The sequence below is a fragment of the Polypterus senegalus genome, chromosome 6 (assembly GCF_016835505.1).
Source record: "Polypterus senegalus isolate Bchr_013 chromosome 6, ASM1683550v1, whole genome shotgun sequence".
Classification (NCBI taxonomy): domain Eukaryota; kingdom Metazoa; phylum Chordata; class Cladistia; order Polypteriformes; family Polypteridae; genus Polypterus; species Polypterus senegalus.
This window is the reverse complement of record NC_053159.1, coordinates 45,662,119-45,675,341: the sequence shown is the minus strand read 5'-3', so window position 1 is coordinate 45,675,341 and position 13,223 is coordinate 45,662,119. Positions and strand designations below refer to the sequence as shown.

General features: G+C 37.6%; 1 protein-coding gene across 23 annotated transcripts in view; it reads left to right on the top strand.

Annotated features, from left to right (window-relative positions):
* LOC120531004 (leucine-rich repeat flightless-interacting protein 2-like) overlaps positions 1-13,223 on the top strand; it is a 273,630-nt gene that overhangs the window by 160,071 nt on the left and 100,336 nt on the right. For 13 of the 23 annotated variants that reach the window (XM_039755924.1, XM_039755918.1, XM_039755910.1 and 10 more), the window contains 2 exons: positions 463-495; positions 11,039-11,092. The exons of 9 other annotated variants lie outside the window; for them this stretch is intronic. In XM_039755924.1, the coding sequence (XP_039611858.1) occupies positions 463-495; positions 11,039-11,092 (87 nt within the window). The remainder of the gene's footprint in view (positions 1-462; positions 496-11,038; positions 11,093-13,223) is intronic. One more of the 23 variants, XM_039755908.1, reaches the window with a different exon arrangement.

Genomic DNA, 13,223 nt, shown 5'->3' with positions numbered 1-13,223 from the left:
CATTGTCACTCATAGAACTCCTGAAAGTTTTATTAGAACCCTAGGGTTACACATAAGTCAGTTTAAGAAACGCTGGTCTAAAACATTCTTGTGAAACATAATATACTTGCAAATAATGAAAAAAATGGTACGCCTCATACACTCCACTGTGTAAAGTGCAGCAGTATTTTTTAACATATGATAACTCCAGGCATACACTTTTAGCAAGCTTATAATCAGTAGTGCTCCAAATATTTACTCTATACCCATGTTTAACAGGCATAGAGGACGCATCTTCAACTAAGCCAGTGATTAAAATATTATTTACCAGTTCAACCTAATGAAAATCTAAGAATTCATTTTGTAATGTAAGTAGGTATATGTTTGCAAAATACTGTAAGTGAGCTATTCATTTTTGAAGGAAGGTCAGCTGAACATTGAGAATACTGCTGGATCTTAACTTTATATTTTCTTGTTTAACAGTCAGACTTGGACAGTGCTGGTGCTTATGGAGGGGTGAGAGAAAACTCTGATACCTGTTTGGATTTGCTTTAATATGTGTGGCTTAATATCTAATACCTAACTACCTCCTTGCTATCTCAAATCTCCAAAAGTGTGTTTTCTTACCCATTTGAATTTGGGTGTACATTCAAATAGTAATTTTTATTAAAAATAAATTATCAGAAGTTGTATGTTCTGTTATTTGTTTTTTTTTTTTTTGCACGTTCTAATTTTATATTTACGAAGGTTTTAGGAAAACACGTGTATTTTATAGGTTATTTAATTATAAGGATTGGTTCTACCATTTGTTTTAAGTTTTCATCATATCCATCCTTCAGCCATATAACGTGATTTTTTTCAGCTGTTTAGTTTTGAGGAGAAAGGAAATCTATAGCTATGTGTATACTGTACCTGTACACACATGTACACCAAAGAGGTTCATAGACTCATGTCTCCCTTCCTGTTCCATTTTAAAGCAGAAAGATTAGTTCAAGCTGTTAGAAACCTGCATTATTATAAGAAAAGAAATAATTGCTGTTAAATGAGCAAAGCGTTCCCCTTGATAATCAAGGTTTTGGCATCAACTCCACATATGTTGTCAAATATTTTGCAAAGCCTAATACTCAGCAGACAACTGTAGTTAAACAGTGTACTTATCATTATTAATTACCGTTTCCTAAGTCGACAGACATGAGGACCTGCCTAAATTAACTTATCACCTGAAGAACAACAAAAATGTTCTATAACTGATAAAAAAAAGACTTATTAAACAGGAACAACACAGGATCAAAGAGCATGCAAGAAAACAAACAAAATTAATTGTTGAAAGTCGTTTAAGAAAAGAACAAAAAACAGTTGTGGCCAAAAGTTTTGAGAATGACACAAGTATTAGTTTTCACAAAGTTGCTGCTTCAGTGTTTTTATTGTCAGATGTTTCTAGATAGATATACTTTATTAATCCCAAAGGGAAATTCACATACTCCAGCAGCAGCATACTGATAAAAAAAAAAAAAATTAAATTAAAGAGTAATAAAAAAGCAGGTATAACAGACAATAGCTTTGTATAATGTTAACGTTTACCCAATGGATGGAATTGAAGAGTCGCATAGTGTGGCGGAGGAACGATCTCCTCAATCTGTCAGTGGAGCAGGACAAGGACAGCAGTCTGTCGCTGAAGCTGCTCCTCTGTCTGGAGATGATACTGTTTAGTGGATGAATTGGAGTCTCCATTATTGACAGGAGCCTGCTCAGCGCCCGTCGCTCTGCCACGGATGTCAAACTGTCCAGCTCCATGCCTACAATAGAGCCTGCCTTCCTCACCAGTTTGTCCAGGCGTGAGATATCCCTCTTCTTTATGCTGCCTCCTCAGCACAACACCGTGTAGAAGACCAGCCCACAACCGTCTGATAGAACATCTGCAGCATCTTACTGCAGGTGTTGAAACACGCCAGCCTTCTAAGGAAGTATAGTTGGCTCTGTCCTCTCTTGCACAGAGCATCTGTATTGGCAGTCCAGTCTAATTTATCATTCAGCTGTACTCCCAGGTATTTATAGGTCTGCACCCTCTACACACGGTCACCTCTGATGATCACGGGGTCCATGAGGGGCCTGGTCCTCCTAAAATCCACCACCAGCTCCTTGGCTTTGCTGGTGTTCAGTTGTAGGTGGTTTGAGTCGCACCATTTAACAAAGTCCTTGATTAGGTTCCTATACTCCTCCTCCTCCTGCCCACTCCTGATGCAGCCCAAGATAGCAGTGTCGTCAGAAAACGTTTGAACGTGGCAGGACTCTGAGTTGTATTGGAAGTCCGATGTATATAGGCTGAACAGGACCAGAGAAAGTACAGTCCCTTGCGGCACTCCTGTGTTGCTGACCACAGTGTCAGACCTGCAGTTCCCGAGACGCACATACTGAAGTATAATTACAAGTATTTCATAAGTTTCAAAGGTTTTTATTGACAATTACATTAAGTTTATGCAAAGAGTCAATATTTGCAGTGTTGGCCCTTCTTTTTTAAGACCTCTGCAGTTCGCCTTGGCATGTGGTCAGTCAACCTCTGGGTCAAATCCTGACTGATGGCAGCCCATTCTTGCATAATCATTGCTTGGAGTTTAATCAGAATTAGTGGGTCTTTGTTTGTCCACCCTCCTCTTGAGGATTGACCACAAGATCTCAATGGGATTAAGGTCTGGGGAGTTTCCTGGCCATGGACCCAAAATTTCGATGTTTTGTTGCCCGAGCCACTTAGTTATTACTTTTGGCTTATGGCACGGTGCTCCATCATGCTGGAAAAGGCATTGTTCGTCACCAAACTGTTCTTGGATGGTTGGGAAAAGTTGCTATCGGAGGATGTTTTGGTACCATTCTTTACTCATGGCTCGAGATCGGGGTACCACCAGTTCAGAGCTTGTTCAGGAATGGCAGCAGGCAGGTGTGAGTGCATCTGCATGCACAGTAAGGCAAAGACTTTTAGAGGATGGACAGGCGTCAGGAAGGGCAACAGACAAGCCACTTCTCTCCAAGTAAAACATCAAGGATAGACTGATATTTTGCAAAAGGTACAGGGATTGGACTGCTGATGACTAGGGTAAAGTCATTTTCTCTGATGAATCCACTTTCTGATTATTTGGGGCATCCAGATAAAAGATTGTCCGGAGAAGAAAACATGAGCGCTACCATCAGTCCTGTGTCATGTCAACAGTAAAGCATCCTGAGACCATTCATTTGTGGGGTTTGCTTCTCACTCAAGGGAGTGGGCTCACTCACAATATTGCATAAGAACACGGCCATGAATAAAGAATGTTACCAAAACATTCTCCGAGAGCAATTTCTCCCAACCATCCAAGAATAGTTTGGTGACAAACAATGCCTTTTTCAGCATGATGCCATAAGGCAAAAGTAATAACTAAACGGTTCAGGTAAACATGGGCGATATGGCCTAAAATCAATATCACGATAAATTGAGCAGTTAACCTCGATAACGATAAATGGACGATAACCACCCCAAGTGCCAAAAAAACAAACTTTTTTTTTTTTTTTCATTTGATGGGGCTGTGGCAGGCAGCATAGTTCCTCCAGTTATTTTGATAATATTATTCCCCCTAGACCTATTCATTGCAATTATATTATTACCACTTTAAAGGACTGTAAAATGTCACTGAAAATAAATGAAGACAATAGTAGTAAGTACTTTTAGTGGTTAAGATTTATTAACTGAACAAAATAAAAAGTGTAGGATACAATATGTAACCATGCTCTCTAAAAAATGTGTATCCCTTGTAAACAAAATAGTTTAATAATAAATATGTTTCACATTGGCTATTCACAAAGTAAACAATGATTGTGCAAATGTAATGCCATCATGGACAAAGGCCTATCTCTGCTAAGGCCTTGAGGTAGCATATCTATCCAAATCTTCACACCCAACATCACCCCAATTCATGGTCTAATTCTCAAATAAAGCAAGCAAAATAAAGTAAGAATTAAATAAGACCTCTCAGACCATATTTACAAAATTAAAAAGGGTTGGCACAGTAATAAAACATTTTAAAAATCATGTATTTTGCTACATTTCACAGCACAACATGATCAACACTGGCTCACAATAAGTCTTCTGTAAAAACTTTCTGGATACACTGCTGCTCAGCAGTCTTAAGTATTTTTATGCCTATATAAACATTATTCAAACATTAATACTTTCAATTTTGAATATGACACACAGAATTAAAGTCACTTTAAAACACACCAGATGTCACCACCCAAATATATTAAGATGTACACACTTACCGACTGCCAGGTGCAGCCTGTGCCCAAAACATTGCACCCGTGTCCATTTATTGAGCTTGACAGCTTTCACAATATTTGGGCCATTGTCAGTTGTTATAGCAACAAGGTCCTCTTCACTGATGTCCCATGCAGACAGCATCGCTCTCAACCCCTGTCCAACCATCTCCCCCGTGTGATCAGATGGAAAATAGGCCGTCTCGAGCACTCTGGTACGCAGCTCCCATTTGTTGTCGATGTAATGAACTGTGAGACTAATATACGGCTCCATTGTGCGGCTGGACCAGAGATCGGATGTGGCTGCAACGTGCTTAACGTATCTCAATTCAGCAGCAACCTTTTTCCTCTCTGTGCTGTACATGCTGGGAATGATAGTTTTGAAAAATATTTTCGTGATGGGAGTTCGTATCTCTTGTCAATTATTTTCATGAAGTGTCTGAACCCGTTGCGTTCCACTGTAGCAATAGGAGCCATGTCTTTTGCTATGTGGTAGCCTATAGCATTTGTGATTTCTTGCCATCTTTTTGAAGTTCGCTCATATAGTTGAGTACTAGCAAATGCTTCGGTTATTGACCGCTGCCTGGTGGAGGAAGACGTTTTTGCTGGTCCTCCTAATCTCTTCTCGCTTTGAGCTTTTTTTATGTCTTCGAATTGAATCACATGGTTGTGCTGCAGGTGGTGGAAGAGGTTGGTTGTGTTACCTTGACTTGACGCAACAGTCTTTTTGCAGAGTTTACATTTAACAATTTTTTGATCAATATCATCCTTGTTGAATCCAAAATGTTGCCAAACGATTGATGATGCATTTTTTTTGTTAACAAGCGTCTCCTCTTCCTCCTCCACCAGCTCTACCTTCGTCGCTGCTGCTTCAACATTTAAATCGTCCTCCATTTGTTCACCCGTGTCTCGTCTTGTTACAGGTAGTAGAGTCATGTGACTCCACCCCGTCAAGTCTGTAACGTAGCACAGCGTCTTAAAGGGACATGAACATCGCCAACCTGCACATGCCTTTTCTTTTTTTTTTAAAATACCGAATTTACCGACATGGGCAAAATGACGTCGATGAGAGTCATAAATTTCGGTAACGATAAATTTTTGATATATCGCCCAGCCCTAGGTTCAGTGAACAAAACATCAAAATTTTGGGACCATGGCCAGGAACCTCTCCAGACCTTAATCCGATTGAGATCTTGTGGTCAATCCTCAAGAGGAGGGTGGACAAATGAAAACCCACTAATTCTGACAAACTCCAAGCATTGATTATGCAAGAATGGGCTGCCATCAATCAGGATTTGGCCCAGAGGTTGATTAACAGCATGCCAGGGCGAATTGCAGAGGTCTTGAAAAAGAAGGGCCAACACTGAAAATATCGACTCTTTGCATAAACTTAATGCAACTATCAATTTGAAACTTATGAAATGCTTGTAATTATACAGTACTTCAGTATACCATAGAAATATCTGACATAAAGATCTAAAAACACTGAAGCAGCACACTTTGTGAAAACCAATACTTGTGTCATTCTCAAAACCTTTGGCCATGACTGTAGAATGTCAACAAGTTGGGGTGTTGCAATTTCAAAAAGTCTTTGGGCCTCCTTTTAAAGTGAAAATGGGGATACCTCAATTTCCAAACAAACTTTGAAGATCACAGAAAACAATGCACACAAAATACAATGAGAAAAAGTAGAAATCTTCAAAACATTCATCAATTTGTATGACCTCCCCATATCTGTAGTAACAATGCTATCTTTGTAATTTCCATAATGGGAGGTTGTGGTTTTGTTTTTATGTTGTAAATAGTCATTTTCAGTTACCAAGCTTGTAGTCTTGGTTATTTTTAATAATAAGCACATCTTTGCCTTCTTTTAGATTTCCATAATGTTTGAAGTTTGCTGTCTTTAAGAGAAATATGGACTTGTGACCTTATGAAAATGCTCTTTAGTCAGTGTCCATTTATTTTGGAACATTACTAATCTTTCAGTATTAAAAAGGATAACATTTTATTTTGTTTTATACAGAAGGACAAGACTTACATAAATAGATACAAAATAGCTGTAGAGTTTTGATTTGTTTCTTGTTGTTGCTGTATTATACTTCTCTCTTTAGTATTTCCTTCCCTTTTTGTGTTTTGAGCAATTTGTTGAAAATGACCATACTTTTTATCTTTTTCTAGACAGATTTCTTATTGATCCAAAGGTGTTCCATGCCCATAGTGTTTACAATGCCATAGTAATTATTCTAAAAGTCACACCCAGTGAAGTAGGAAGAAAAAGGATTAAGGCTAATAGTTGGAGATCTTTGTCTTTTTTGATAATTTGATTCTTTTCTTGCATATATAGTTAAACTGAACTCAACAAAGAACTTTTAAAATGGAACACTGTTAGTTGATAATTTTGGTTGTGTTACTGAAGTGGAACGCATATAAGGCCACCCATCCTTTATGTGGCTGTCTTACATGCTCTCTAGTCTATAATTTTGCTCTGGCTGGGAACAACAGTTTCTAAAAAAGTCATGTTACAACAGTAATATATTTTGGGGCTGTCAGAGAAGGTACTGATTACATCTTATTGCAAAATTTGAAAGTCTAAGCAAAAACATACTGCTTTAAACATGGCAATAGATCCAAATATTTGTATACCGTGCATTTCACTTTGGTTTTAAAGGATATAAGAAATTTTTGCTTTTAACAGGCTTGTTTAAAATATAATTCAGAGAATTTTGTTTTTAGCATAGTAATGGAATAGTAATGATTATATATAAGGAGTGTTAGCAAAGAAAGCATTTGCTAGAGTTTTGTTTAAAAGTATATTTATTCAAGTAATTGCTTATGTTCATCTATAATATTATGGCAAGTGAGATACAATTAACCTATATAGCCTTGTGATTCTGGTAGTGAACAAGCAGTTTAATTACAGTAGTAGCAAAACTGTTATCATGTATGCAGAGTACAATAACATTTTTGAACTTTGTTACATTATTCATATGAATAGATTGAAACTGTATTTAAACCAAGTAAATTTACTAAATTATAGCAGCAGACAAAAAGTCACCACCAGTCTATAAATAAAATATTAAGTCAAAAGAATTACACTTAAATAGATTGAAACTGTATTTAAACCAAGTAAATTTACTAAATTATAGCAGCAGACAAAAAGTCACCACCAGTCTATAAATAAGATATTAAGTCAAAAGAATTACACTTACATATAACTCAGTTTCACAGTACAAGATGTCAGTTACTGGCACAATATATTCAACATAGCATAATTGCATTATTGTCTATTAAGGTGTCTGCTAGACCAGTTCAGTACCATACCATTAAGCAAACAGAAAATACCATCTCGGCTGAGGGGTGATTCATTATACAGCTTGGTGACTGAAAGTAGAAGCGACCTTACATAGCGCTTCTTGGAGCAATACAATTGTCTTGGCCTGTTACTAAATGTGTTCCTCTATTTAGCCAAAGCCTTATAACAGGGTATGAGGTTGTTCTAATGTAAGGTGTTAGAAGCCATCACATAATTCCTAAAGTGTTGGCATAAAGGAAGCTTCTAATATTTGATGCTTTCTGCAACTGATGCTTCAAATTATGCTTTTGGATACTTTCACTTGTCATTTAAGAATATGCAATTTAAGGGAACATGTTCTGGGGTATAATATTGGTGGATTTTTTTCCCTATGAAATTATAGTGTAATTTGAAAAGTGCAATATGTAAAATTCTTATTCTGTTATTTTGGTGGAATTGCAAAATGGCAAACATTGGGTATACATCATGTTTATTAACTGAGAAACATTATGCATCAAAATCAGATGACTTTGCAAAAGCTGAATATAATGCATATTTACTATTGGGTATGTTTAAATCTTCTAAGCTGTAATGTCACTTAAACAAACTATTAATGCTTTCGAGGTCATTGTATTTTTATTATTCCCCTTCTTGAGTTTGATTCACACAGGCATAATTAACTGTTAGCATTCAGTCAGCATTATTCACAGGATGACTCATAAATTATTTTGAGCATTACAAATATATGGATCTTAATAGAACATTACACCTCACCTTACTTACTTTTTGTTTATTTTTCAAAAGGATAATGCTTCTGGTAGTGAAAAAGTTTTATATTAAGTAACAATTGTCTATTGTGTATATTAAAAGTGCAAATGGCAGTTTTGACCATTGATTTAAGGTCAGACATAGGGCAATCAAATTTTCTTTGCTTAGATTTTAAATGTTTTTGAGCAGCAGCATATAGTATATTTAATATTTGGTTAAATAAAAAAAGAAAAGCTATATTTTTCACTATTTTTCACCTTGTAGTCCAGAGTTTAACTTAATAGTAAATAACTGTTCATATTTAAATAAACCATATGGCCTTTATCAAGGTTGACTGAAGATTTCTAGATTTATATATATATATGTTTGTCTAAATACTCCCTTTATAGAACCAATTGGGTACAGGTGTTGCCCTCCCTCTGCTCCAAGTTAGGAGTGAAGCAATTGACTGACTGATTTGAAAGCACCCCAATCGATCTGATGGCCAAGGTTTGTGGCATGGACCTATCACTGCACTAAAAATTCACATAATAAAAACACTAAAACAAAACCCCAGCCCTCGTTCTAAAAATGGAATATTAAAAGAATAACACCTTTAAAAGAAAATACAATTAGTAATAAATATATAGTCCATTTAAAGTTAAAAATTCAAAAAGGCCTCTTCAGGCTTGGATGCACGGATTCGTAAAACAGTCAGGCACCAATCCCACTTACTGTTTCTTCTCCAGTCTTAGTCCCTCACTATCTCTGGCTCATCCCACCGCTGCCACCATTTGTGGTACCCTTTGTAGTAGAAGTTGGCACCATGTTACACTTTGGGCTGTTTTAGTTCATTAACTGACCAGATTGATGGTAAGAGTGTTGGAAGACACAGATATCAAAATATAAATGATGAAAAAAAAAAAGTGTTCTTTATTTACAGAAGCTCCCACAAAACAGAATAAGGTGTAAAAACAACAAATCAATAGGGCATCACTAATTCAAATTCAGTCAAATAAACTCACGCAAAGGAGAACAAAAAAAAACAATAACGGGAGACAATAATACAGGGTGTCCAACTCAGTGTACAACTTTAACAATGCGAATTACTCGCGAACGCGTGAACGTAAAGGCGAGCTGTAAGAACTGAACATACCTGTATTTAGTGGAAAACAAGTCCACATTACAAAAGGTGCTGAAAATGTTCTCCCCCAACGTCCGCGCACAAGGAAACGTGACGCTCCGTATTTGAGAATGTCCTCTGCAACATGTCACTGTCAATGGCAACAATTTCACGCTCAATGTTTGCTTTCAGTTGTTCGATGGTCCTCGGTTTGCTTGCATAAACCTTGCCCTTTAAATATCCCCATAGAAAAAAATCTGGGGGAGTTAAATCGGGCAATTGAGGTGGCCACAAACCTTTCGAGATCACCCTGTCTCCAAAAAACGATCGGATCTCTTCCATACTGGCATAAGAGGTATGGCACGTTGCCCTGTCCTGTTGGAAGTAACCTTCTTGAAGTTCGTAGTCGTCCAGTTGTTTCACAAATTAGTCAAATATGGACAAGTATTGCATGCTTGCTTTCGCCACTCTGCAGGGTTGGTGTCTGGGGCTAGCCGGCCATCTGCGCCTGGCTGGTGCAGCCAGGCCGCTGCCACATCCGGCCGCCGTAGCGGCGCCCACTATAGTGCCTGCCTCTTTATGACACAGAATCAATTCTTCATTAAATAAGGAATATTTTGAACCTTGTTGCATGATGATACATGCACGTGTTGCAGAGTAATTCGCATTTTTAAAGTTGTACTCCCGAGTGGGACACCCTGTACAACAAAAACAAAATAGTCCTACTCCATTTCTCCTAGCCACAAAAGGAGATAAGGGGGATAAATACAACTGTTTAAATAAAAATGAATAAATGCTACATACAACAACCACAAAAAAAATTCTTCTGTTTGCCCCTCACAAAGTAAAAATTATTTGAGGGTGGGGAGTAAATGAAAAGACTAAATAATAAATATACTAAATTAAAAAAAAAAAAAAAATTCAACTGTCAAAGTCCTCTCTTCTCAATTTTATGGCTTTGCCTTTTTACCCCTCACCTATACCCTTCACATTGAAGGTTGCCAGGTACTCAAACCAGTCAAGATGGAAGACCTCTAGTGTCCATCCTCCAATCTTGTATGTCAAGGTGTATTGTGCCACCCCTTGCCGCATAATAACATTCTCACTTGCAACATTACTGTATGTTTTAACTTCATCAACCAGTTAACATTCCTAAACACTATACAACTCCTCATACAACTTATATAAACTTTTCACATCAATACTAGGATTAATTTAATAATCAACATAGATGAATCATGAATCATCTTCTTCAAAATATATTCAGCAACTGAAAATAATTAAACTTAAGAAAAATGTGAAGAATATTTTTCCATGTTATTACTGTAATTTATCACTTTTCCCGCTTGGTGCTACTTATATCTGCTTTTTATTAGTTCATACTGTTTAGTATGCAGCTGTGTAGTTTAAATGTGCAGGGCGGAAAATAAAATTCAGAAGGTTCAGATATGGTGGAGACTTGAAACTAACAAGAAAGCATGGAAATTAAAAGAATTTACAAACTTTTTACTATTATTACTAACTGTGCCCTTTTCATTCATACCCATGGTTTGCTAAACTTCTGTACTGTCTAGTTTGGTGTACCTCAATATTTTTTGCCTCCCCTTTGAAAACAGGTTGGTCTTCAAAAGGAAAAATCCATGAAGAAAAGTTCAAGAAGTTCAAGAGCTGTATGTAGTTTCTTAGTACTGACTTCAGTGTTAATTTCATGTATTTCTATGTTGCTTAGATCACTTTTTGAGTAATTACTCTTTTATGAAACTAATCATATTTTAAAAAGTAGATGATTAAGCCACAGAAAAACAAGGGAAAAAAATCATTGCACACACACAAATATTGCTTGCTTTTATGTGTAATATTCTCTTTGTTCTGGCATAATATATTGTATGAAAAGAATGGTTATTCTGTAGTGGTAACCTAGGCTACTATTGATTGATTGTTGATCAGTTCTTTGCAACAAGGGACATCTTTCTTTAACTAAAATATTGAAATAATAGGGCAGTCATGTTTTTGTACCAAAATACTTTAATCTTTTTGCTTAAATATTACTTGTTTTTGTAAATGCAGCAATTTAGCAGTTGATGAAGTTCATCAAAACTTTCTACTGAATTTTGTCACTCTAATAAATAGCATTTATCATTAAATCATTAGGCTTTACACATAATGTGTATTAAATATTTAGTTAGTTAATTAATTTTCTACCCTGGGTTTCCTTTCACCAGTAGTGTGAGTACTGGTGCCTGCCCCAGCAATGAATGCAGTTGGGAACCAATTCTGGATGTGTCCCTTGTCATAGCAAGGCACACTCATGCAAACACTCAAACTCAAATTTAGAGACTCCACTTCACCTAACGTGAAGGTTTGAATGTGGGAGAAAGATATGTTGCTCCCCCAAAAATATTTTTATAGAAATGGGGACATGGAAGAAAATCTCACGGAGAGTGCTTGAGATTAATTCTGGGACCCTAGAGATCTGAGGCAACATTGCTAACTACCACATCAGCTTGCTAATGCAAAGACCATACACAATTGCTAAAACATAACTTTTTCTTAGTCTGTTGCTGGGACTTTACACTTTTGCTAATGCATTTTCTGAATTAGTAAACCAAGAGACCAAAATGGATTAAATTCATTTGTTTTCCTCAGAATTCTACACACAACACTTCATAAATACAACGTGAAAAAATTTTGCTTGAGGTTTTTGCAAATTTATTAAAAATAAAAAAAATTGGGAAAGCACATGTACATAGGTTTTCACAGCCTATGCCATGATGGCTTTTCCCTGATCATCCTTGAGATGTTTCTGCAGCTTAATTGGAGTCCACCTGTGGTAAATTCAGTTGATTGGACATGATTTGGAAAGGCACACACCTGTTTATATAAGGTCCCACAGTTGACAGTTCATGTCAGAGCACAATCCAAGCATGAAGTCAAAGGAATTGTCTGTAGACCTATGAGACAGGATTGTCTCGAGGCACAAATCTGGGGAAGGTTACAGAAAAATTTCTGCTGCTTTGAAGGTCCCAATGAGCACAGGGGCCTCCATCATCCGTAAGTGGAAGAAGTTCGAAACCACCAGGACTATTCCTAGACCTGGCCGGCCATCTAAACTGAGTGATTGGGGGAGAAGAGCCTTAGTCGGGGAGGTGACCAAGAACCCGATGGTCACTCTGTCAGAGCTCCAGAGGTCCTCTGTGGAGAGAGGAGAATCTTCCAGAAGTACAACCATCTCTGCAGCAATCCACCAATCAGGCCTGTATGGCAGCATGGCCAGACGGAAGCCACTCTTTAGTAAAAAGCACATGGCAGCCGCCTGGAGTTTGCCAAAAGGCACCTTCAGGACTCTCAGACCATGAGAAACAAAATTCTTTGGTCTGATGAGACAAAGATTGAACTCTTTGGTGTGAATGCCAGGCATCACGTTTGGAGGAAACCAGGCACCACTCATCACCAGGCCAATACCATCCCCACAGTGAAGCATGGTGGTGGCAGCATCATGCTGTGGGGATGTTTTTCAGCGGCAGGAACTGGGAGACTAGTCAGGATAAAGGGAAAGATGACTGCAGCAATGTACAGAGACATCCTGGATGAAAACCTGCTCCAGAGCGCTCTTGACCTCAGACTGGGGCGACGGTACATCTTTCAGCACGACAACGACCCTAAGCGCACAGTCAAGATATCGAAGGAGTTGCTTCAGGACAACTCTGTGAATGTCCTTGAGTGGCCCAGCCAGAGCCCAGACTTGATTCTGATTGAACATCTCTGGAGAGATCTTAAAATGGCTGTGCACCGACGCTTCCC